Raw genomic sequence first — 26,935 nt, forward strand, 5'->3', positions numbered from 1 at the left:
ACTCAGTTTCTTAAAAGATTATTTGCTTCCTATGGTCTGCTCCAGATACAAATAAATGTCATGTTCTGCAGCTGACTGGATGATTCCCAGAGCCCGATATGGGGCCAATGGGAACATTCGTCAGCTATTATGTTATCTTATATAGGTCTTTTATACTACTGATATTAATAACATAATATGTTCCCAATTGCGATGTAGTTGAATTCATTATTTCCATTATGAAAACTTAAAATGCTCATTAAAATTTTTTAGCACTAAGGAGATGGCTCAGTGGTTAAAGTACTTGCCCTGAAAACAGAGGGACCAAAGCTTTGATCCCCAGACCTCACAAAAGGCTGGGTGGGCATGTCATCCAGATCTTGGTGCTGAGGAGACAGAGACAGGAGGTTGTTCAGAGCAAACTGGCTAGGAGGCCTGGACAAATGGTGACTCTGAGTCAGACCTAAAGGCCTTTCTCAGTAAGCAAGGTGGTAGAACAAGGGAGGATAACTCCCAACATCAGGTTCTCTAGTCCTCCACCTGCATGTTATAACATGCAAAGGCCACATATGCACACACATGGCATGTCACACCCAAGGGGAAAAAGAAATCACATTTTAGTACATAGTTTTTCTATAAAATAAAAATACAACTGGATACAATGTTTTTATACTGTTGCCATAGTGTTGTGGATCCCACATACCTTCTAAACAAGGCTCATTCCTCTTAACAGTCCACCGAAACCCTCCTTTGGAGGAGGTGTAAACTTCATGGCATATCATCACATTTTTAAAAATGGCACTCCTGGAAACTCTAAAAAATTTATGCACTGAACTTTAATAAACAATTATTGATGTCATTCAAATTAGACTTTCTACATTATAGTATTTCCTTCCAAATGTTTCCAGTGATGTGAGTGCTTTAAAAATGTCAGCTTTGTATATCCTACAACTTTAGTTATCCCACCCCTATCCAGAATTAAGTTAATTTTAGTGGAAACAAAAAACTAAGCCAAAAAGAAAAAAAGCATGGAGAGACCCATGGCCCCAGGTACATATGCAGCAGAGGACAGCATTGTCTGGTATCAATGGGAGGAGAGGCCTTTGGTCCAGTGAAGTCCTGTTTTCCCAGTGTAGGGGAACGCCAAGGTGCTGAGGTGGGAGAGGGTGGTTGGGAGTGGGAGCACCTTCATGGAAGCAAGGGGAGGACAGGGGAAGGGGAGGGTAGTGGGGGGAAAGGGATAACATTTGAAATGTAAGTACAAAGAATATCCAATAAAATGATTTTTTAAAAAAAGAACAAAAGCATCTGAGTCGATCAGATTGTCTGTTAGCCTCCAGGCAAATGATGAAAGACATCCCATTAAAAGAAAACAGAGTAGGGGCTATGATGGCCTCCATTTTGATGACTATGGCACAGAAGATAGTTTGGTGAGAAGACAGAGAGATGAAGAAACCAGAAACTATGAAGTTGTTTTGAGTCAAAAGGTGTAGTGGTCTTCATTACTGACTTTCCTGTCTTATTTCTAATCTACCTAAGGTCACACTATATTTCCTCCTGTCCTAGGAAACTAAAGAAAGTTTCATCTAAATCCTTATAGCAGTTATGTGACCCTGAATACATCTCCTCTCCTCTCCTCTCCCTCCCTATCTTCTGATGCTCACTGTTTCTCTCCCTTCCCCACCTTTGCGTGATATCCTGGTTCTGTATGATTTAAAAGTGTCAAAAATTAAAACATGTTCAAAGTATGGATGTGCATATATATGCATGCTGGCATCTGTAAAACATACACACACACTGTGTGTGTGTGTATAAGTCTGAGGATGGAGAGTCTTCCTGGGTTATTATCCAGTTTATTCATTGGAAACATTTATTTTACTTTAAAAAAATAGTCATTGATAAGCTAGCAATCAACAACGATGTGGATATTATTAGAATGAAAATCATATGGTAATTTAAACTTTCATTTTAAAATTGGATTTTTAAGATCATTGACTTGTAGTTGTTCAGGTTCAGGTAGGTTTAATAAGCAGTGGATTTTCTATGTGGCATTCAGTATAGCAGAACTGACAGGGAGAGACCAGGGAGAGACTAAGTTGAATAAAGAATTAAAAGTGTCTCCAAGGAGTAGACCACAAACTGTCACTGGAGCTGTAACAACTCTATAGACTTGTGGGAGCTAAAGACAGATAACACAGGATTAACAGGAACTGACCTTATTCTCTGAGGCAGTCTCTCAATTGAGCTTAGAGCTCTCTCACATGGCTTGTCTAGGTAGCTAGTTTGCTCTTGGAACTCCCTGCCTCTACTTACTAGTACTGTAGTCACCAGCAGGATGCCACCCCCACCTGGCATTCACACAGGGCCTGGGGATGCACATTCTATTCCGCATGCTTGTGTGGACATGAGGAGCCACCTCCCTAGCTTTCTAGTTTCATTGGCATGTAGTTTCCATTGGTGCTGCAGGCTACACATGTAACACTTTTGATTCCTCCTCAAATGTTTTTGTCATCCTTAGTGTAGATTTTGAAATTCCCTACCTACTCAAAGTGATTTTAACACAGTAGTTCCTAAAGAATTTGAACATTTTTAAAGGAATCCAGGTACGCTTTGAATAACTACACTCTTGTTCACCAAAGGCAAAATACAAACAGCATTAGTGCTTTCTCTGGACTCACATAGTAAGAACAATAAAGCCTATGAATAACAGTGATAGATATAAAAATGAATCTTGTTTTAGCTTGACTGTAAAAAACAAACACAGCTGAAAGTATCCACAATTGGCTGTTGTAGAGAGAAACTGAACAAATACAGGTATAGGGAAGAAAACTAAACACACAACATCCAAACGAATACAATTCAAATATATTTTATTATACAGACAACCATTTTCTCCTCTTAAAACCTAAAACTGGCTCCAGTTACAGAAATTCAGGTTACTTCTGTAAGATACACATATACGGTGACATCAATAGTCATAGGCTTTATTCACGGTAAGCAACGTTTCAAGCAGATGGCTAAGCAGATGAAGAGGTGATTGTGCATTTCCCTGGCTTGTTCACAACTGTCTGTCAAGTTTCTTTCTTAAGACAGAGGGATGTCCTATTAAGATGGTGGGCAATGGAAGGATGAGGGTGTGAGTCAGAGTGTGGCCACAGGAGATGAGCTCAGTGCCACAGTACTCCCTGGGCACACCTCAGATCCTGGGTGTGATCCCCAAATGAAAAACAAGCAAAAACAGGAGACAACATGCACCTCAATTCGGTAAAGAAGAGAGCAGTCAAGAAGGAAGTAGAAAACTCTCGGGTATGAGCAGCATCAGATCAACAACAGGAAGTCTTAAAAAGAACACACATTTTTACCCAGCTTCTCTTATTTTCCAATGTTACCATTACATAAAACATCAGTTGTAAAAAACAGTGTTCTTTCTAATTATGTAATAAAATTTATGTGAGACAATGGCAACAAAAGTATTAAGATACTTTTCATTCTTGAATGAAAATATTTCTATTACGAACAATAAGAAGTCCCAGAGAAACACTGAAAAAAGTGCCTTAACATTGCCTATAGACTCTGTCATAGGGGTTGAAGGATGAGTATAACTTTGAGGAGAAGGAAGGAAAGGAAGAGAACTTCATCTAAAAGAAAGAGAGGTCTATCTATATAAAAGGAAGAGAATCCTATGCAAAAGAAAAACAATTCTACATGCAATAAAGAAAATAAAAACAAAGAAATGTATGACTTGCTCACGTTTACCAGCTGCCTACATCAAGAAATGGAGATTAGATGAATCTGGAAATGAACCAAATTCTGGCAGATATGAACTTGGTTCTGTTACAGAAGAGTAAGTCCCAGGTAACATGAATTGAATAGGTCATTTGCAAGGTCCTGGATTAAGGTTATCAACATTTCGTTTTCCCGACGAAAGACATTTAAAAATAAAACCCACTACTTAACGATCTTCCATTTCCTATCATTCTGTTGTAAAGAAATGCCATTTTTACATTATCGAGAAAGGACCCAACTATTATAGAAAATCTTAGAACTGTATATTTGTAATTTTGACTACAGAAAAACTACAGGAGGAAATTACATTCAGCCTGAAGAGAAAACGTGAATGTGTTATTTCTCCCTCGTGGTCGAATTTCAGCTCTAGAAAACTCATTTGTCTATCCTCAGAACCTCACTGACATCAACAGAGGCCACAGGGACTCACAGGCTTCCATCTAGATTAAGAATATTTGAGGGGTACTTAAGAGTACACCAAGCCATTTCTTTTGCCTTTCATCTACTAATGAAAGGGTGTAAAAAAAAAGTCCAGGTGTTTGGGAAAAAAAATTCTGAAAAAAGGCTGCACACGAAAGTATTTTATACAAATTACAGTAGTTAAAATATTAATTGGGAAATTTATTTTTTAGATTTTCATTATAGACTCAATAATGTGATCTTTAAAAAAATCCAGATTCATTTTAATTATGATCATAGAAGGAAAAAGATCCCAGAAACCATACCAGGGATCAGAGAGTAAGTTCTCAGAAGATATACTGGGCAAATGTTAGACAGCTAGGCCGCTGTAAAAATATGAATGTGATTGGGAAGAAGTTTGAGTCTTCACATATGTACTTACTGTATACTTTTCAGTTCTAAGCTATTCTTTCAGCTGATCAAACCTATCGCCTATTTTGGTGATTGGCAAGAGTCCTTTAAAGACCTGCCGCACAACAGTTACTTCTGAAGATATAGTTTCTGGCATGTTCAGTACCTATCCTTAGGAAGTTAGCATCAACACTCCCGTAAGCTTTGTTATCTACAATGGGTGTTGTCCGCAGGATACACACATGCAACTGTGGATTGGAGTTTGTAGGTGGAGCCAGCCAATATCTTATTTGAATTGAGGTCTACGCCACACAAGATAGAACCGCATACATGGGCCTTATTTTTAATATTCCAGTTTTACTTATGCTCTGGCTTCTTGACACCTCATGTAAAACTTGTGGTTAGATTTAAACAACATAGGCCCATTACATAGCATTATTATATTACTGGCTTTACTACCTTAACTATATCTTCAATCAACATTTCTAATTTCTGTAAATTTTAGAAAAAGATTCATATTAGCAGAGAAAAATTATTTTACAGGATGTGAGAAAATATTTACACTCATCTTCAATCATTATTAAAATTTTAAAGCAAGATTATCATGTTGCAAAAAATATGGAAGTCAAAGTTACCAACTTTCTTGCCCCTCAGGAGAATATACTACAATGAAGTCAAAAGAATTAAGGAAGTGAAAAGAATCCACCATCAAGCATCAGCCCCCTTAAAAAAAATCTATATTTTAGATACACTATTTGTAGTACTGTTTGAAGAACTAGGTTTCAAATTAGTATTTTCAGAAAGCATCCCTTCTTACCAAATTTCTGTAAATATCAAGTGGAAGAGAAACAACTTAAAGAACAATTAGATATTTTTCAAATGTTTACACATTAATAGTGATATTAGTAACAAGACAATTGAGTAATGTGAAAAGGTTGCTAAAGACTTTCAAGTGTGTTTGGGGTGCCTGGGTTGTCCAGTTAGAGATATCTAATAGCTAACGCTTTGTCTGGCTCAAACCCTGTCCAGAAGTCATAGGACGGTGTTGGGCTGCCATAGATAGATAACAGAAGCAAGAACATTTCGAAATCCTGTGAAGATAAGAACAAGTCCCCTAGAGCAGGCAGGCCTAAGCCTCATAATGCACGTGCTAATCTCAGCACAGAGGCCCACAGCTATGTAGGCACTTGGCCTCGCACTCTGCTCTACCATGTACATGGATAGCTGTTGTCCACTAGACTGCCAGCTCCTTGACGGATGCATCTGGTCCTCCCATCACAGTACTCAGGACAGGTGAGTCAGTGCACCCACGAGACAGGCACTGTTCAATGGAACAGTCACTTAGAGCAAGCACAATCTGTGAGCAAGGTGAGGTTTTAAGTTTGTACAGGCATGAATTTCATTATGGCACAACTTATAGTTACTTAGATGCTCAGTCATGATCCCAGACATTTTCTACTTCACATTGTGGGTAAAAGTAAGGACAGCAACAGTGACCTTCTCACTCTTCCCACAACTGTGACAGCTCACCAATCACTCAAGGTGAAACAAAGATTTATCACCTCTCTCTGGGTACTTTCTAATCCATGCAGCTCCATTCAAGAGACATGGATATTTTCCTTCTAAGCTACCACTTTTTTTGGAAATTTTATATGCATGATGCAGTTTTATTCTCATCCAATAATTCATCTTATAGTAACTCAGAAATTCCCAAAGGCCACAGGGTAACCAGTAGAAGTAAACAGGACATTGACTGCCACCATTTTGCCTCTGTAGAAACACTGTGGAGGCAAAGAACAATGCCAGAACAGGGAACTGCCCTTGCTTCTGTAAGTGGGAGCCACAAGCACCAAGTCCAGGGCTACCAAAAGGGCATGAAAGGACCCTGTGACTTGCAGGGCCATCTTGATGCAGATCTCTCCTTTATGAAGCTCAGAAACAGTCATAAACTGAAACAATTAAATAAGGTAAAGCTTCACTTAGCTGTAGTTTTTAAAGCTCCTCTGCTAGGACAGGGTACAAATGAAATCTCCACCATTCATTACTTAAGCTGTTGTTGAGGAGGAGATGACAGCCTCATCAAGTGTCCATTCAGTATTCTCAACATTTTTTACTAACGTCCTGATTACAGCTTCTTACAATAAAAACATCACAGGGATAAGAAAAGTCATTTGAAAAACTCTTGGTTCTCAGAACAGCAGGGAATGTTAGAGAAACCTATGCTTAACAAATGCTGTCCAGTGAAAGGGTGTACAGTGTTAGGAAGACCCAAGAGCCACTACCCATTCTAAGACCTTCCAAAGTCCCTCATTTGGACCTCTGTCATTGACACTGACTTTGCAAAGTGGCATTTTAGAGTGAGTGAGGAGAAGGCATATACACAAAAAGTCTCATGAGAATCTGCAGCTATGGTATCTTTAACGTTTGGCAATATATATCTGTCAATATGCACAGGATAGGCCATGATTCATAGGTACATTGCATGAGAGTAAAATATGTAGAATAGAGAGAGATCATACCTTCTATCAATAGCTCTTGTCCATGACTGCCCAGAAGTGTACGAGATAGGAATGGGGCAAAGTCTACAAAAATTTCACGAAGAAGAGGAGCAACTTTTTCTAAAGCTCTTTCAAGTTTTGCAGTGATGCTGTTGAAATTAAGACAAAGACTAGTAAATATAATTCAATATAAATGCCAAATAAACTTTAGCTCTAAATTGAAATATTTATAAGTCACAGTGAAAGTCCAGTCCTAGCCCATGGAAAACAGGAAATTTCATATGGAAGGGACACAGGTTTGCACAGAGAGTGTACTCTGCAGACTGACGCTAAAGGAGAACTACACTGGAAAAGACACTGCCACAGAGCTCAGAATATCAGGAGAAACACATTCTTCTGTTTCTGTGCATCATCAGTGAAAATATCTTTGATCACTAGACCACTTACAAAGAATATAAACTCCTTTTCTCAGGAAACATTTCCTGTAAAAGCTGGATAACAAAAGTTACTGGAAGTCAGGTGACTTGCATTGAAGGTAACATTTTTCATTTCCTAAGCCCATTTACTTTCTCAATCTCTGAAACAGTATTTATATTGTTCAGTATTGTAGCGTAAGCAGTTGCTTTGGAGGTACAGGTTATAAGTAAAAGAAAAAAAAATGGAAGAGGACAATCCTGGCTGGGTCACAGACTGAGCCACATGATGTGTACATCAGCTCTGCCTTGCTGAAGAACGATGATTCTAGTATCTGCCCACTGAAGACTAATCAGCTAAGCCACAAAATCTGAGCAGAAAAGCACCTACCACGCAGGGAGAGGTACATAATGTTCGTTTTGTAAGTGACATTTTGCATAAACCCACCCATACATATTCTTGTGATATACAGCTCTGACATATTAAACAAAATCAAGTTCAATATAACACCAGATGAGCACCTGGCCACATGGATACAGAGTGAGGAGTCAGCAGCGATGTGTCTATTTTAGGCAGGCCCTCTAGCTACAGGGTGAGGCAGAATCACTGCAGAGCCTACTGTCACAGACAGCTTAGTCACTCATTTCTGATTGAGCATGTAGTTACACTACAGTGAGCTTATGAATGTCAGGTGATGGTGATGCGGATGATGGACCACTGGCACTTCTAAAGAGAAACTGATACCAAAGAAGGATTAGCCCAAAAGCTGACGACTACCTCAAGCCTCTGAATTCTCACCATCCCTGTAAATTTTTTTTTGACATTTTGTAACTGGTCATACAGCTGCTTTCTGCACCTCCAATTTCTTTTCTTCTGAAGAGTCATTTCCTATAGCTTCCCAATTAAAGTAATTTTATTTACTACGAAAGCATAAATAGAACTTACAATTGAACAAATTAGATAGATCTAGATAATGAATATTTTCTAAAGACAATATCTGAAAGAAGCACTAATATTAAGTTGCATTTAAGATTAACATGAATAAGCACACAGAAATGGGAAAATTCAAGATTCTGGAGGTTTCTATCTATCACCAAATCATATTACTAGATTTTTTTATCACACACCACAAAACACTCTAAGTGAGAAACTTTATTATTTCTTTCTTCACTAAAAACCTGACAGTTACTATTGATGTTGATATGTAAAGATTACCCAAAGCGTGCCTTCAAAAAAGGGTAAAATACATGTTCATCCATATGTAGTTATTAAAACGAGTAGAAGAGACATAAGGTTCATCTTTAGAGTCATATCACTGGTCAGAATAAAGAATGAAATCCCTCCACAGAAAAGACAGGTGCTGGTCCTACAATGCTCTTATCATGTCTCTTTTTCTTCTCAGAGAAAAGGAGGGAACTCTATGGTTTTCAGTCCTGTAAATAGTTTCTCCCAAAGACAAAATAAATGCAATTGCTGGGGATGGGGCTGAAGATGGTAATTTCTAGGTCAGACTGAGCTACAACATAAAACCACAAACAAACGCATACCATTTACCAAATAGAAAAAACAAACAAATCAAGAATACAGTTGAGCACACTAGAGCACACTTTAATTTACTTTAGGAGGGAGTCATAATAATTTTATTTTCTGAGGAGGTTATTTCCTTTACAAAACCATCCACTTAGTGCACAGAATCTGAAAGAACAGTGACTATAGAACTGACCCCACAGCCAGTTACACTTGAAGAGAGTTTTGGCCTAAATACAGAAGTTACCTGGGAACTAGAACCAAAACTGTTTGAGCCTGTGCCTTCACTCTCTCCTGCCTCTGCTATTTACTTGACTACACTAAGGACACACACACCATTGTGCAGTGATTGTGTAATGATACACCAGGTTAGATCAGTAACTCCTTTGAACGTGGCCATTTTTAGGAATAGAAAGTATAAAACCTTAAGAAAGAGCACCACTGATTTCCATATGCAAAATAATGCTCATAACTGAAGCGATTTATCAACTATTAAAAAAATTACTTAGAGGAGAATAAAACCCTCAAGTGAGGTGTGAGGTAATGATGCTTCAAAAGAGTTTATAGATGTGATATCTAATAACAAAACATTTCGACCTGAAATACAAGTGCTTAATATTGTTTTATTAACCCCAAATCAGATTCTTGCTTACTTACTTTTTTGTTTGTTTGTTTTGAGACACAGTCTCACCATGTACCTCTGGCTGTCCTGGAACTCACTCTGTGGACCAGGCTGGCCTTGATCAAAGAGAGATCTGCCTGCCTCTATCTGCCAAGTATTGGGATCAAGGGTGTGTGCCACTATACCCAGTTGGTACCTTATTTTTTATTTACTTACTATGACCTAGTAAACTCTAAAAAATTTATATAAATAAGACACAATTAGGTCCTGGGAGAAAACAGCATGAGTACAATACTTACTAATTGTTTCTAAACAAGATTTGACCTCAAGCTCTTTCCAAGGCCATGATGACTGTAAGAGGAATTCCAGCAGAACAGGAAGATTTATAAACAGATAAAAAGCACACTTCCTCCATGCTGCTATCCTAGAAAACTTGTGATCACAACCCATTTTGGACATTATACACAAAATTATGAAATTTTAAATAAATGCCATTATTATAATTATGCTGCTTCATAAAATTATAATGTTGACTTACTCCCAATGTCAAATTATTTTGTAATATCTTAGTTTCTTAGAATAATCACATAAATATAGGAAAAGTTATCATTTTGTTTGGTAAAATCCTTAAACATATTAATTCATTATTACCAAAAAGAAATGGGTAGTTATAACAACAGAACATAAAGCTAAAGTAAGCAACTCTACTATGTAAAGTAATGTACTTCAGAGATACAGCAGATAGGAAATAATTCTATTAGGAAATTCTGTGGTACAAACACTTTACCAATTAATGTTTCTATTTGGATGTAGGCATACGGAAATAAATTGGTTTGTTTTAAAAAATTCATAGGGGGGCATTATGGTAGAAAAGCCATCTAAGGTTGTTTAATCAACTACATGTTATGACTAGGAATTGACAAGCACTGGCTTAAACATCTATCAGGCTTTTATTCAATTACTGCTATGAAACATGAGTAGCACACTGAAGTTGATGGGTAAACAGAACAGAAATTCCAGCCAGCAGCATAGAGTTAAACAGTTTCTAAGCTGTAAGTTTCTAGGATTGCCACCACTAAGCAAAACATGGTGCTGGGGAAAGGTGTGCTTATTTTATTTTTCTATGATATAAGAAAATATAAATTAAACATTCTCCCAATTTCTTTTAATTAGAGTGATATTTTAAGAGCACAGTGTACACATTAAGAAAATAGCATTACACAAAATTAAAAACTGAGGCTGAACGAAGTTTCTAGATAAGAAGTTCATTACTTTATGATGTAAACTAAATTTCAAGTAAACATTTTTCATGTTTTTAAGAAACTTGATGATTTTAAAATGTTTTTAAGTGATTCTGAAAAATTTCGAGTACACATTTGGAAACTGTTATTTGGATGTTTTGTGGATGGAAAGGAAACAAATGAACATGAAAACACAGTTGTTCTTCAAGTGAACTAGTTGACCAGATGTTGCCAAACTTCCCTATAGTGATATAAAATATAAAGGCGAGAAAATAACCCATTAATGAGATGCAAGCCCAGTGACATAAAGTGCCAAGAGAATTTGTTTTAGATTTCTGATATAGAAATAACACCCTACGGAACGAGTTATCCATAGAGAATAATGCCACAGTAGCTGTTTCAGCGATGCCAGTGCCTGCAGAGCTGACAGAGACTGTGAAGTGCCCCAGAAGAGAGGTTCCTACACTTAATGTCTTGCTCAACACTGGTCAGTGCAAAGGTGAAGCAAGCCAGCCTTCATTAACTGCGGATAATTTCTGTCAAGGTTACTGCAATCCTGGCTCTTTCCCATGCAATGCCAGGGCTCTGCTCCTGAAACCGTGTTGCTTTCTTTCAGACCCATTCTAGTTCCCAAGCTTTTATAAGAGCTCTTCTCTGGAACCTTGTCCAGCAAACAAGACCAACACCCTGCTTTACTTAAAGAGCTGTTTCCTGAAGCAGAAAAATAGTAAGATTGTAGACTAGCTTGCAGCTGATATGGTCTTTTGGAAAATGTTAAGTTGAAGAGTCAACAAATAAGAACTTGAACACTTAAGGAGAAATAAAGAACATCTACTTGTGAGGAAGAAACCACAAGTCACACGCAAAATAACTACACAGGAAGCCACAGAATGGAGAGACTCCTACTCTGACACTGAAGCATGTAAATCTGCCAAGTAGCTACTGACCGTGGATCTGAAACCAACACTTCTCATCAGGGAGAGGAAGCGGGACCTGCTTCACTCCTCAAAGCAGATGAAGAAATGCACAGCCCCACGTGAGCTAGTCTCACATTTCTTTTTTTATACTGAAAAATGTTTATTTACTCCAGAATTTTTGAGGCCGAAAGTCAAAGATTAAGCTATACCACCTGATCACCGTTTGTGGCACCCACCCCTCAAGCTATGTCACAATGAAGTACTCTGTGTTACATGTTAGGAAGGCATGTAACAGAGTGAGATTACACGTGAAAAAGGAAACAGAAAACAGAAGAGTAACCAGACTGGCTCTTTTGATAGTAACTCAGGAATATGAAAATTAAATAAATTTCTATAAGAACTTCAATTTTCCATACCAAGGGTGAGGCTCTTCAGTGGGGTGAGACTGTACAGTCCTGTCTTTCCTGTTTCTCTCCCTGTAGACTAGACTGACCTTGAACTCAAAGATCTGCCTGCTGGGATTAAAGGCATGTGCCACCACCACCCAGCAAGAATAATGCCCCCCTTTTATTTTATTTATTTGCATTTCAAATGTTATTTCACCTCCCAGTTTGCTCTCTGCAGCCCCCGTCTCATCCCCCAAATTTCTGAAGTTGAAATTGAGAGCATTATACTACGGAAGACTGAAAATTCTCAGAGTAGTTAGTAACCTTATGAGAAGATAGTAAAATTCCTTTCAAACTATTTTTCATTAGCCTCACCAATAGGTGAAAAAAGACTGGACAGAATATATGAGAGGAGAAAAATATCCTTCGCATCTTCTGCAAGCTGAGATGTTACAATAACTACAGCAAGAAAGCATAAAGCATTGTTTAGACCCTCCTCCCATCTCCTCCAGAGAACAAGGTTAACAGCTTCAAGAAGGCTGTGGCAAAGCCAGCAATTTTGCCAATTCAGAAACAGAAGAAAGCCCATACAGTGCTAGTGCAGGAACAGGACAGCTGTGTGACAACACCCTTAGACTCAGTAAAAGAGCAGCAGTCTGTGACTGCAGAAGGCATGACAGAGCCTCTCTGATGCACACCACTCAAGCAGCCTACAAAGGGCACGGGAAGACTGACCACGGATGACACCTGCTCAAGTAGAAGGTGAAAGACTGAGAGCTTCAGGGCTGCAGTTCACTAGGATTAACCAAGAGTAGAACATTCTGCTAACTCTAAGCTAGGCTGCCTCAGCCTCTGACACGAAAAGCAGAGCGTAAGTAGAAAAGGGCACACTGCAGGCTTTAATGATACTAAGACACTATCATATCCACAACTGCATTTCAACCAAACCACAGTGCATCCAAAGCAGTAGGAAAAACACAACTGAGATAAACTGATACAATCAAGACCATAAGTAAATCTAATGCTGGAACTTTCTAGGAATATAAAGCAGGTTCTATTAACACCTGTAAAAATTAAGACATGGCAAGGAAGTCAGCATGAAGGAACAATCAAACAATTGTTGAAATGAAGAATACAGTTAAAAGAGATGAAATGCTGTCACTGGATGAATTGACACAGTTAAGAAAACCAGATGAAGAACAGTGACTTCAAAGCCGCTCTTGCTTCCCGTTGTACTGCTGTCAACAGTCAGGATATAAAACTAACCCTGGTGTATAAGAACAGGTGAACGTATAGAGAAGACGTGGTATGTACACCATGCCCAGAATGCTTACTGTCCCATGGCTACTTGTCATCTGCAACAAATACAGATAGGCCTGGAAAACAATATGCAACATGAGATAAATCATGCATAGAAATACAAATACTGCATGATCTCACATATACACAGATCTAAAAAGCCCTCGATCTTTTAAAAATTGTGAGTTGCATACAGTTTCATAGGCGGGAGGTAGGGAGAAAGAGGGTGGATGAGAGTTCCTGCTCAAGGGATAAAGCATTTCAAGTATAAAGCAGGACGTTCTAATGTTACACTACAGTAATTTTACATAATAAGAATAATGTGTCACACACATATACACACAAGCATTTTATCAAACAGAAATTCAAGAGCTTTTGGACAGGTATTACTTTTGGACAGCCATTACACGTCTTACTAAATCCTAGAAGGGCAATAAACTATAAACTGTGCAAAGATTCCTGAACCACATAGTCTATGGAACCTATAGATAGATCATGTTCATGTCAAATTTATCTTTTCAGGTCAAATTAATTGTATGTACATTGGGACAGGGAGATAACCCTGTAACTATGCTGTCTAAACATGTGCACTATAAAAGGCAGACACTTCCATGGTTCCAGGAAGCACTGCGAACAAAAAGGACAGGAAAGGGAGGGTGGAATAGAAACAGTAACAACCTCAGTGTGAGGGGTATCTGAAATACGGCTTGTTCAGAGTATAGAGTTAAATGCAGAAAAAAAGGACAGAATGTTGAGAGCCAAGATCGCCCCTGATGAACAAGGAAAGCATCAGGTCCATGAGTTCTATGTGATGAGATACTGAATATGTTCACAGCCTTAAATAGTCTGAAAGTGGATAACCGTCTCCAGAAGAAAGTGGTCCAGCTACGAGTTCAGTCTGAAAGTGTTAGAATTGCAGCCTGCAGAACTCAGGGAAGTAATAAAAAAGATCATGAAATACTTGATTTCTTTGAATTTGATATGGTCACAAAACAAAACAAAAAAAATGAAAGGTACAATAAAAGAAATACATGGTTATCAGTTAAGAACTTTCCACAAAGACTAAAAGTAACCAAAAGCACATACTCAAAAGACATGAAATGCAAAGTGGAATTTTAATAGTAAATAACTCAAATTTGTCATAATAAACCATTACAATAGTTTATGAAGAACAAAGAAAAACGCTGCAGTTCTCTTCAGAAAAACATCAGCTTGAAAACAAAAAAATAAAGTATACCCCAAATCTATTTCCAAAAACCCAGAGGTCAACAACTTTCTACCTATTCAGAAAGTTATTATGATATGAAAGCAAAACTAGTAGCTTATAAAGACAAGAAATAGTGCAAAAATATTTGTAGTTACCTTGAATTTTAAGAAGCTCTTCCACTATAATGATTCCTGAGCAAAACACTAGATTTACATAATTTTGGAGTACAGGACAAAATACATACAGAAAGACAGCCATGGGCAAAACCAATAACTATATATTATTTCTATTGATTTATTTATCTATTTTTGTTTGTTTTGATTAGCATACTGGAGATAAAATCACAGCACAATGGATGATTAGTAAGTGCTGATTTCTTGTCATAACTAGGTTCCATCTAACTATTAGAAGGAAGATGTATGATGAATTAGTATCAAGGGTCATAAGAGCAACCGTTATAAGCAAAAGATACTACTCAACTGTGTTATTTTAAAACAACATAAAAACCTTAAATATTTATAAAGCAACAATAGAGAAGATGAGAGAAAGGAAAATAAAACTCCATGAACCCAGGACAAGTACCAGAGGGAAATCAAGAACAGAAAGCTGAAAGAACAAAAATGATAGTCAGCAAATCATTCCTCACAATGAAGAGAAACTATCCAGATTTGGTAATTAAAATATGATGACTATATAAAAAACTATCGGTTTTTATATAGGATCTATTAATACCATGTACAAAAACTCCCAGTTTAATCAGGAAAATAATGGACTTGTTTTTAAAAAGGAAGGAAAGGGATGAGCATTTGTGACACAGATATCCCACCCAGCCACAGACCTGGTGCCTTAGGTTTGTAGCTGTGCCTGGAGCTGAGTCTCTGCTCTGGATCCCCATCCACTTACCCCACACCCCAGCTGCAGCTCCATCCCCCAACTGGTTTGACACATCCAGGATCACAGATGAGACACGAATCCCTGCCCCAATACCTGGTAGACCTAGGACCCCCATGACTTAGGTACCCCACACTGCAGGAGACCCACTATCCTTTGCATCTGTGCGCAGAGCAACAGTGGATCGCCAACCACTCAGCCCCCAAAAGCAGTTCAACCCTCAGGAGTACTGACACATCCAGGATCACAGGATAACAGGATCATAGAAAGACAGGAGAATAGGAAAAGGATCCAGCCAGAGACATGGAGGCCAGTTAACATGAGAAATAACCAGATGGCAAGAGGCAAGCTCAAAAGCACAAGCAACAGAAATCAATATTACTAGGCAATATCAGAACCCAGTTCTCCCAACACAGCAAACCCTAGATACTGGAACACACCTGAAAAGAAAGACTCAGATCTCAATTCTCATCTTGATATAATAATAGAAAACTATAAAAAGGACATAAATAACTCCCTTAAAGAAATACAGGAGACTGCTGAGTAACCCAGAGGAGCCTCAGGAGCACTCTCCCGCCTGAGTCCATTGGTGAGTCCCTACTTCCTCTCCACTGACTGTCCAAGGAGAGTCCCCAGGAACTCTCTGGGTGCAGGTAGCACAATGCTGCCTGGGAACAAACTGTTCCGGCACTAATCTGCGCCCAGAGCCAGAGCTGGTTCACATCTATCAGAACTCACAGCCTACTCATAGAGAGCTGAACACACAGGAGCAATCTCCCTCCTGAGCCAATGTCCCACAGACCCACAGGAGAGACAAGCTCCAGTCAGAGACAACAAGATCATCTAGCAACAAAGACAACAAGATAGCATGAGGCAAGTGCAAGAACCTAACCAATGGAAATCAAGAAAACCTGACAATGTAAGAACCCAGTTCTCCCACCATAGCAAATAGTGAATTTCCCAACACACCAGAAAAACAAGATTTGCACTTTAAGTCATACTTCATGATGATAATGGTGATTCTCAAGAAGCTCATAAATAACTCCCTTAAAGAATTGCAGGAGAACACATATAAACAAGTAGAAGCCCTTAAAGAGGAAACACAAACATCAGTTCAAGAGCTACAGGAAAACATGACAAAACATGTGAAAGAATAGAGAACAGAAATAGAAACAATAAAGAAATCACAAAAGAAGACAACCCTGGAGACAGAAAACCTATGAAAGAGATCAGGAGTCATAGATGCAAGCATCACCAATAGAATACAAGAGATGGAAGAGAGGATCACAGGGGTAGAAAATAACATAAAAAACATTGACATCAGTGAGAGAAAATGCAAAAATAAAAAAGCTTCTAACCAAAAACATCCAGGATATCCGGCACACAATGAGAAGACCAAATCTAAGGATAATAGGTGTAGAAGAGGGCAAAGACTCCCAACTAAAATAGTAAATATCTTCAACAAAAATCATAGAAGAAAACTTCCCTAACCTAAAGAAAGAGATGACCAGGAACATACAAGAAGCCCATAGAACTCCAAATAGATTGGACCAGAAAAGAAATTCCACAAGAAAAATAATAGTAAAAACAACAAATGTTCAAAACAAAGAAAGAATACTAAAAGTGGTAAGAAAAAAAGGTCAAATAACATATAAAGGCAGACAATCAGAATTACTACAGACTTCTCAACAGAGACTATGAAATCTAAAATGATGGACAGACATCATATAGACCCTAAGAGAACACAAATGCCAGCTCAGATTACTATATCCAGCAAAATTCTCAATTACCATAGAGGAAGAAACCAAGATATTCCTGGACAAAACCAAATTTATATAGTATCTGTCCACAAAACCAACCCTACAAAGGATAATAGATGGAAAACGCCAACACAAAGAGGATTACTAAACCCTAGGAAAAGCAAGAAAATAATATTCTTGCAACAAATTTAAAAGAAGAGAACCACACAAACATAATTCTACCTCTAACAACAAAAATTACAGGAAACAACAATCACTATTCCTTAATATCTCTTAACATCAATGGGCTCAATTCCCCAATAAAAAGATATAGACTATCAGACTGGATGCATAAACAGTATCCAGCATTTTCCTGTATACAAGAAACTCATCTCAGAAACAAAGTCAGGCAGTACCTCAGAGTAAAACGCTGGAAAAAAATCTTCAAAGAAAATGGTCCCAAGAAACAAGCTTGAGTAGACATTCTAATATCAAATAAACTAGATTTTTCAAGTAAAAGTTATCAAAAAAGACAAGGAAAGACACTTTTTACTCATCACAGGAAAACTCAATCAAGATGAACTGTCCATTTGGAACATCTATGCTCCAAATACAAGAGCAACCACATTCATAAAAGAAACTCTACGAAACCTCAAAGCATATATTGGACCATACCCAATACTAGTGGGAGACTTCATCACCCCACTCTCACTGATGGACAGCTCATGAAAGCAGAAACTGAACAGAGACACAGTGAAACTGATAGAAGTTATGAACCAAATGGATTTGACAGATATCTATAGAACATTTCATACTAAACCAAAAGAATATACCTTTTTCTCAGCACTTCACAGTACCTTCTCAAAAATTGACCATTTAGTTGGTCACAAAACAGGCCTAAATAGGTACAAGAGGATCAAAATAGCCCCATGCATCCTATCAGATCACTGGTCTTCAATAACAACAAAATCAACAAAAAGCTCACATACACATAGAAGTTGAACAAAGATATACTCAGTGATAACTTTGTTAAGAAAAAAATTAAAGATTTTTAAAGAATTTAATGAAAATGAAGGCACAACACACCCAAACTTATGGGATGCAATGAAACCAGTACTAAGAGGAAAACTCATAGCTCTGAGTACCTCCAATTAGAAACTAGAGAGAGCATTCGTTAGCAGCTTGATAGCACACCTGAAAACTCTAAAACAAAAGGCAGATACACCTAAGGGGAGTAGACAGCAGGAAATAATCGAACTCAGAGCTGCAGTATACCAGGTAGAAGCAAAGGAACTATACAATAAAACTAGGTGCTGCTTCTTTGAGAAAATTAACAAGATAGATATAAGCTTCAACAAACTAACTACAGGGCACAGAGACATCATGCAAATCAACAAAATTAGGAATGAAAAGGAAGACTAATGAAATTGAGGAAATTAAAAAACATAATAAAAACAGATTCTACAACAAATATCTATATTCAACAAAACTGGAAAATAGACAAAACCAATGATTTTGTACACAGAGACCAGGTACCAATGTTAATTCAGGATCAGATAACCCCCTTAAACAGTTCCACAACCCCTAAGAAAATAGAAGCAGTCATTAGAAGTCTCCCAACCCTCAGAAGTTAAGAGCACTGACTACTGTTTCAGAGGTCCTGAGTTCAATTCCCAGTAACAACAAAGTGGCTCACAACTATCTGGAATGTGATCTTACTTCCTATTCTGATGCTGTCTGAAGACAGCAATAGTGTGTTCACATATATAAACTAAATAAGTAGATGTTTCCCACAACCTTCCCCCCCAAAAGCCAAGGGCCAGATGGTTTTAGTGCAGAACTCTATCAAACCTGCAAAGAAGACTTAATACCAATACTTTTCAAAATATTCCACAGAAACATTAGGAACATTATCAATTCTTTCTATGAAGCCACAGTTACACACACTGATACCTAAATGAGAAAAAGACCCAACAGCAAAAGAGAACTTCAAAACAATTTCCTTTATGAATATCAATACAGTAACATGCAATACAATTCTCGCATATCAAATCCAAGAACAAATCAAAACCATGATTCAACATGATCAAATAAGCTTCATTCCAAGAATGCAGGGATGGTTTGATACAGAAAAATTTATCAATATAATCCACTATACAAACAAACTACAAGAAAAAATACCTAATAATCTCATTAAATGATGAAAAAGCCTTTGAGAAAATACAAGACCTCTTCATGCTAAAAGTATTGGCAAGAGCAGGAATTCAAGGTCCATACCTAAACATTATAAAAGCAATATACAGCAAACCAATAGCCAAGTTCAAACTAAAGGGGGGCACTCAAAGCAATAGCATTAAAATCAGGGACAAGACAAGGCTGCTCACTTTCCTCCTAGCTATTCAATATACCACTCTAAGTTCAAGCAAGAGCATTTATACAACCAAAGAAGATCAAAGGGATACAAATTGGGAGGGAGAAAGTATAAATATCTCTATTTGCAGATGATATGTTAGTATAGATATGCAACACCCAAAATTCTACCAGAGAACTTCCACAGTGGATAAACAATCACAGCAAAGTGGCTGAATACAAAATTTACTCAAACAAATCAGTAGCCTTCCTCTATTCAAAGGATAAACAGGCTAAGAAAAAAATTAGGGAAACAACATTCTTCACAATAGTCACAAATGTTATCAATTATCTTGGTGTAACTCTAACCAAGTGAGTGAAAGATCTGTATGGAAAGAACTTCAAGTCCCTCAAGAAAGAAATTAAAGAAGACCTTAGATGAAAGATCTCCCACGTTCAGGGATTGGCAATGATTACTATAGTAAATATGGCCATCTTGCCAAAAGCAACCTACAGATTCAATGCAATTCCGATCAAAATTCCAACTCAATTCTTCATAGAGTTAGAAAGAGCAATTCTCAAATTCATATGGAACAACAACAAAACACAGAAAAACAAAAAAACTAAAATAAACCAAACAAACCAGGATAGCAAAAACTATTCTCAACAATAAAAGAATTTCTGAAAGAATCTCCATCCCTGACTTCAAGCTGTATTACAGAGAAGTAGTGATAAAAATTGTATGGTATTGGTAAAGGGACAGGGAGGCAGATCAATAGAATAGAATTTAAGACCCAGAAGTGACCTCACACACCTATGGTCACTTGATCTTTGACAATAAAGCTAACATGGTCCAGTGGGAAAAATAGGCAGCATTTTCAACTCATGGTGATGGTTCAACTGAAGGTCAGCATATAGAAGAATGCAAACTGATCCATTCTTGTCTACTTTTACATAGCTCAAGTTCAAGTGTTTCAAGGATCGCCACATAAAACCAGATATACTGAAACTAATAGAAGAGAAAGTGGAGAAGGCCACAGAGGAAAATTTCCTATACAGAACACCAATGGCTTATGTTCTGAGATAAAAAAAAAATTTACAAATGGGACCTCATGAAACTGCAAAGCTTCTGTAAGGCAAAGAACCCTGTCAATAAGAGAAACTGGCAACCCACAGATTAGGAAAAAGATCTTTACCAACCCTATATCCAATGGATGGAGAGCTAATATCCAAAATATACAAAGAGCTCAAGAAGTTAAACTCCAGAGAACAAAATAACACTATAAAAATGGGATATAACTCTAAATAGAATTCTGAACTGAGGAATCTCAAATGGCTGAGAGGCACCTAAAGAAGTGTTCAAAATCCTTAGGCATCATGAAAATGCAAAACAAAATAACCCTGAGATTCCACCTCATACCACTCTGAATGGCTAAGACCAAGAATGGAAGTGACAGCAGATGGTGGTCAGGATATAGAGAAAAAGGAACACTCCTCCATTGCAGGTGTGGTTGCAATCTGGTAAAACAACATTGAAAATCAATCTGGAGGTACCTGATAAAATTAGAAATATTTCTGTAGATCCAGCTATACCACTTCTTGGCAAATACCCAAAGATGCTCCACAATATAACAAAGACACATGCTCTGCTACGTTTATATCAGACTTAGTTATAATCGCCAGAAGCTGGATGACCCAGATTTCCCTTAACAGAAGAATGGATACAGAAAAAGTGGTACATTTTCATAATGGAGTACTACTGAGCTTTTAAAAACAATGACCTCAGGAAATTCACAGTCAAGTGGATGAAACTAGAAAATATAATTCGGAGTGAAGTAACCCAGTCACAAAAGGACACGTATGGTATGTACTCACTAATGAGTGGATATCAGTCCCAAAGATCACAATGCCCATGATACAACCCACAAACCATATGGTATTTAAGAGGAAGCAAGACCAGCGTGTGGATGCTTCAGTCTTGTATTGAGCAGGGGAACAGGATGATCATGGGAAGTGGAGGAATGGGTTATGTGAAAGGAAGAGAGGCAGGGGAGGCATTAAGGGTGGGCAGTATCAGGTACTAGAGGGCATGGGAGAGAGGTACAGAGCATCAGGACATCGAATAGAATGTGTAGCAGTGGAGGATGAGCAACTGGAGATAGACACTGGAGAATCCCAGAAACCAGGGAAGAGAGTCTCCCAGAACCTAATGGGAATGACTTTCGCTGAAATGCACAGAGAAAGGCGAGAGAACCTGCAGAGACCACCTCTAGTAGATAGGCATGGCCCCTGGTCAAGGGATGGGCCCACCCACCGATCTCAGAATTTTTAATCCAGAAATGTTCCTATTCAAAGGAAAGACAGGGACAGTAAATGGAGCAGAGACTGAAGGAAGGGCCATCTGTGGATCCATCCTGTCTGCAAATACCAAACGCCAACACGGTTTCTGTTGCCAACAGGGGACTAACTGATAGGAACCTGATGTTGTGCCTCTTGGGAGGTTCAAGAGCAACTGACCAACACAGATATGGAGGCTTGGGCCCAACTATAAGACTGAATTCAGGGACCCTGGTTGGAGAGCTGGCAGAAGGACTGGAGAAGCTGAGGAGAATTGCAACCCCATATGAAGAACATGGTAGGCTGGCTGAAACACACAGGGCTCCAAGAGATTAGTCCAAAAACCAAGGAGTGTATAGGGAGGGATCCATGACTCCAGATATATAAGTAGCAGAGGATGGCCTTGTCTGATATCAATGGGAGGGGAAGCCCTGGGACTGGTGATGCCGGAGCAATCTTGCTGGAGAGGGTGGGTGGGTGAGGTAGCACCCTCACAGAGACAAAAGTGAGGGGGCAAGTGGATGTGGGATGGGGGGTTTGTGGAGGAGTAACTGGGAAGTAGAAGATCATTTGAGATGGAAATGAATAGAATGATTAATATAATAAAATTTTAATAAAAAGGAATAATAAATAAATAAAAATTAAATTAAAAAGCAATAGAAAACCATATATGTTATAATTTGTGAATTATATAAATAATATATCTTTCATGACAAAAGATCGAATGAATGGATATAACTCAATTGAAATCAGTGGGCTTTTGTGGTTATTTGGTTTTTAAGAAAGTAAGTGATTTCTAATAGCTCTCTTTCAAATGTGGGATGACTAGTTAGAATAAAGTAACTTAGATCCTTGTCCTTCCTGAGACAGCAGCTCCTCCTGCAGCTTTGAGAAAAAAAAGTAAAAGAGCTGGACAAAATGAAACCAAGCCACGCTTGGTGACAATACAACATAAAATACAATTTGGCACTAAACAGTAATAAAACAGTCATAAGGAAAGAGATAAGTGAATCAATATGTCAATTACTCAAGTGAAAAAAGGCTGACAAAACTCCATATTGTTCAATCCCATCTTTAAAGTCTGTGAATGTAAAATCTAAAATAAGAAGCAGCATTGGACCATGACTGACTGAAAAGAAACCTAGAAAGTGGCTGTAGGCTCCGTTTCACTTGTCTCTCAGAGGTCTTTTGAGTGACTGAGAAAGTGAGTAAACGTTTTTTACTGATGCTCTGAGGTTTGAAGACAGGAAGTAACTGATGTGCTCTGTACAGTAGCACTAGGTAGTAAAAACAGCCGCTCTTTTGACTGGATCAAGGTCACCCAGCAGTGGCAGTATCTCCACTGATGGTCACAAACAGTAACAACAAAAACCCTGACTCACTTTCTGGAAAGATAACTATTTGGGACTTTGATACTACCTTGGACCTCTAGCCATCTGCTATGGCTTCTTCACAACTGACTTGCACTAAAACTGCCAAAGGTGTTATCTCATCCCAAGAAAAATAACAAGGAATCTACAGAAAGTATAGATTAACTAGGTAATATTTTTAAATTCTAAATAATTTATTATAATTAATAAAATTAAATTATAAATAACTAAAAATTAGTATATAATCAATAGACAAAAGCCAATTGCTTATTTTCATGTGACAAATGCAAAAACAGATGCCCTTCCTGTTTCATTGGCAAAGGAGTCGCTCATTTGCCCTCCACTTGGATAATTTACTTTCATTTGCTGCAATTCTATATAATGGAACTTCCTCTACATTTCAACCTAGCTATGCACTGTCTGTTTGTCTGATAATTCACAAATTCTGAAAGGAGTTATCAAAGACAAATCCTGACTTAAAACACCATCAAAGGCATGGAAGGTATTTTAAAGGCACATAAAACGTGCAAGATTGTTACAATAGAAGCTGTAAGGTCTGACGGAGATAGTCAGTAGGAAATACTGATGTTCCACCAACCGAACGGATCAATACAGCCAAATGAAATATCACCAATTTTGTTTGTTTACAGAAACCAATGAAAAATTGAACTAATATACTTAAGAGCCAACTTCAATATTTACCTAGCTGTCTACCAAAATCTGCCTCAAACAGATCAGGACTTAGCCACCAATGGGGAAATTACAGGGAGAAAGGAAGAACACAAGATTTTACTGACTGATAATTTAGTTATTATAGAAATCATAAATCACAAAGGAAATGATTATTTGAGACAACAAAATTCAAGGAAATTAAAGTTTTTGCTCATCAGTGTCGAAGATGAGAGAATGACAAGCATGTAACTAAGAAAGGACGTCACAGAGTTTCCTGTTAACTCTGACATGTTATAAGACAAACTCTATTCTAAGACAGAGGAGTCCAGTGACCCATAAACCCAGGCCAAACCTCTAAGAGCAATAAAAGCGTAGATAGAATTATCCCACTTCATAAATACTCGCTATGACAAAGCAGGTACTGACAAATGTAAAGTATGGGATGCTTTAGACACTGCCCCAGAGAGTAAAATGACAGCCACTTTGCAAAATGGCTTTGCATTTTCTCATGATTTTAAACATTTACTTACTATTTGTCCAGCAATTTTATTCCTAGTTGTTTACTGAACAGAAATGAAATGAAATGTGTTGGGAAGACTAAGACTTAGTCATTCCTAAGTCTTTATCTGTAATATACCAACAGGAATAACGCTAATGCCTCTAAGTGAGTAAACAGATAACATTTCTGAGTCACAGAATGGAATATTTGAAGGTAAGAAGAGAGCAGTCATAAAGGAGATAATCAACAATCAATACACCAAGTGAAAGCAGGCAGACAAAAATCAGTACACACTGTATGATGCTCCCATCCTTTTCAAACACTGGAATGTAAAATTTTGAAGAAAAAGCTGAAAAGCATATGCTGCTGGCAAATGCATTTTCTATCATTTTAACCTTCAATGTGGTTTTACCAGAATAGATACTAGAAATACCATTAAAATGTGAATCCTAGTCATTTCTACTGTGTTTCAGCAGTATAAACAAATGGTCTCGATACAGTTGAAAGAACTGCAAGGACAAAAATGGAGAAGATACTCCAGGGGAGGCTCTAAGGCCTGATACCATTACTGATGCTTACAGACAGGAGCCTTCTCTGAGAGAGGCAGCAACAGCTCAACAAGCAGCTGAGACAAAAGCAGACACACCCATCCACTGGATCAAAGTCAGGGACCCCTGTGGTTGAATGAGGGAAAGGCTGGAAGAGGCTGAGGAGGAGGGCACCCCATAGGAAGATCAGCAGTCTCTACTAAACTGGAGCCCTGAGATTGCTCAGACACTGAGCCACGATCAGTCAGCATACAGCTAATAAGAGGTCCCTGACAGAGGGAGAAGAAGTGCCTAACCCTCTACAGACTTGAAGTCCCAGGGAATGAGAAGCCCTGTCAGAAGGGAATGGGAAGAACATCCCCTTGGAGATGGGGGGGAGGAGGAAAGGGATGAGATACTGTGGGAAGGCAGCCCAGGAAGAGGGCAATGACTGGACAGTAAAAATAAACAAAAATTGAGTAAAATCAGAAACATATTAAGAATTATACAATGAAAAAAAGTAACACTGCTAAGAACTATTAGTTAAGAAAAACTAAATTCTGAAATGATTGTATGATGTTCCTATTTTGGAAATAAAAACATTGAGAGAGAAGAAATGTCCAGTCCACTGCAGAAACAGCCTCTGAAGACTCCTTACTGTGAAAAAACATTTGTTTTTAACAGGGATTCCTGAACCCTAAATTGAAAGTTCTAAAAGATTATGAAGCACTGAGAACAACTTCATCTCTCTCAGGAGAAAGGGGCAAAGACCTCCCTCAAGGCCCTTACTGTCATTAGTATCCCTGAAGCTAATTTTGTAAGCTTAGTAGGTGTACAGTCAGAGCAGAGACTGACTGTGAACCTCAAGACAAAAGTATAGGGACATGATTTATGACAGATGTGGTGTAAAGATGTCTTCAAATGAGGGCCAGTTGTCTTCCTTCCTACACACTTGTCACAAAAGCCATTCCAGCTGATTATGCACATCAATAGAAAGATCTGAAGAAAGGTCTTTTACAACAACAACAAAAAAAAAAAAAGAAAAGAAAAGAAAAAAGGGGAAATTTGTGTGTGTGTGTGTGTGTGTGTGTGTGTGTGTGTGTATCTTCTATTGGTTAAGACAGGCCATACTGACGGTAATACTGATACAAAAAATGGCTAAAATGGCTTAAGATGAGAGTAAGTGGCATTTTATTTTTATCTGCAAAGCAGTAAACTCATATAAATGCACAGAAAAAGAAAGCCTTGGTCTAGTGCGGTAACAGGAGACGAAAAAGCTGGGCAGCAATTTCACTCTAATCATTTATTTGCTTAACAGATATGCACAGTAACACACTGTGCACCCAGACAGTAAGATGCCCACAACACCACTTACATAATAGCATTATTTGGAATAAATAAAAACTGAAAAATTCTAAATGTCTATGAACTTTAACTTTATAATGAGGGGCAGGCAGTCCATTCTGCAAGTCACCACTCACAATAAACGAAGCAGTCTTTAGTATTTCTGCTCCAATAGTAAAGACTACATGAAGCTACACCAATTTGTTTTCAACTTGGTTAAAACTGTTACTAATCAGAGATGGCTGATTCCTACCACCCTGTCTTTGCACACTGGAACAATAGGTGGAGTGTTAGCATGTATGTGCAACAGAGAATGAACAGCTCTGTAGGCAGTCTTAGTGGAGACTGCCAGTTTGTATTTGTATGTATAACACTGGCTTTGAGTCTTGTTCCCAAGTGCCATGGTGGGGCAGAGTTATGAATATATTAAGAGTATGTAACTAGCTGATATTCCCAAGAATGCTTACCTCATGTAAACCTACCACTGGATATTTCACTGTGTTCTAAAGGGGGAGGGCAGT

General features: G+C 38.1%; 1 protein-coding gene across 3 annotated transcripts in view; it reads right to left on the minus strand.

The window, feature by feature from the left end:
• The window catches only part of NBEA (neurobeachin), a gene marked incomplete at its 5' end in the record, with an annotated part of 531,924 nt that overhangs the window by 283,633 nt on the left and 221,356 nt on the right, over positions 1-26,935 (minus strand). For all 3 annotated transcript variants that reach the window (XM_080929212.1, XM_080929210.1, XM_080929211.1), the window contains one exon: positions 7,095-7,222. In XM_080929212.1, coding sequence (XP_080785338.1) covers positions 7,095-7,222 — 128 coding nt within the window. The remainder of the gene's footprint in view (positions 1-7,094; positions 7,223-26,935) is intronic.

The sequence above is a fragment of the Micromys minutus genome (assembly GCF_963924665.1).
Source record: "Micromys minutus genome assembly, chromosome: 15".
NCBI lineage: Eukaryota > Metazoa > Chordata > Mammalia > Rodentia > Muridae > Micromys > Micromys minutus.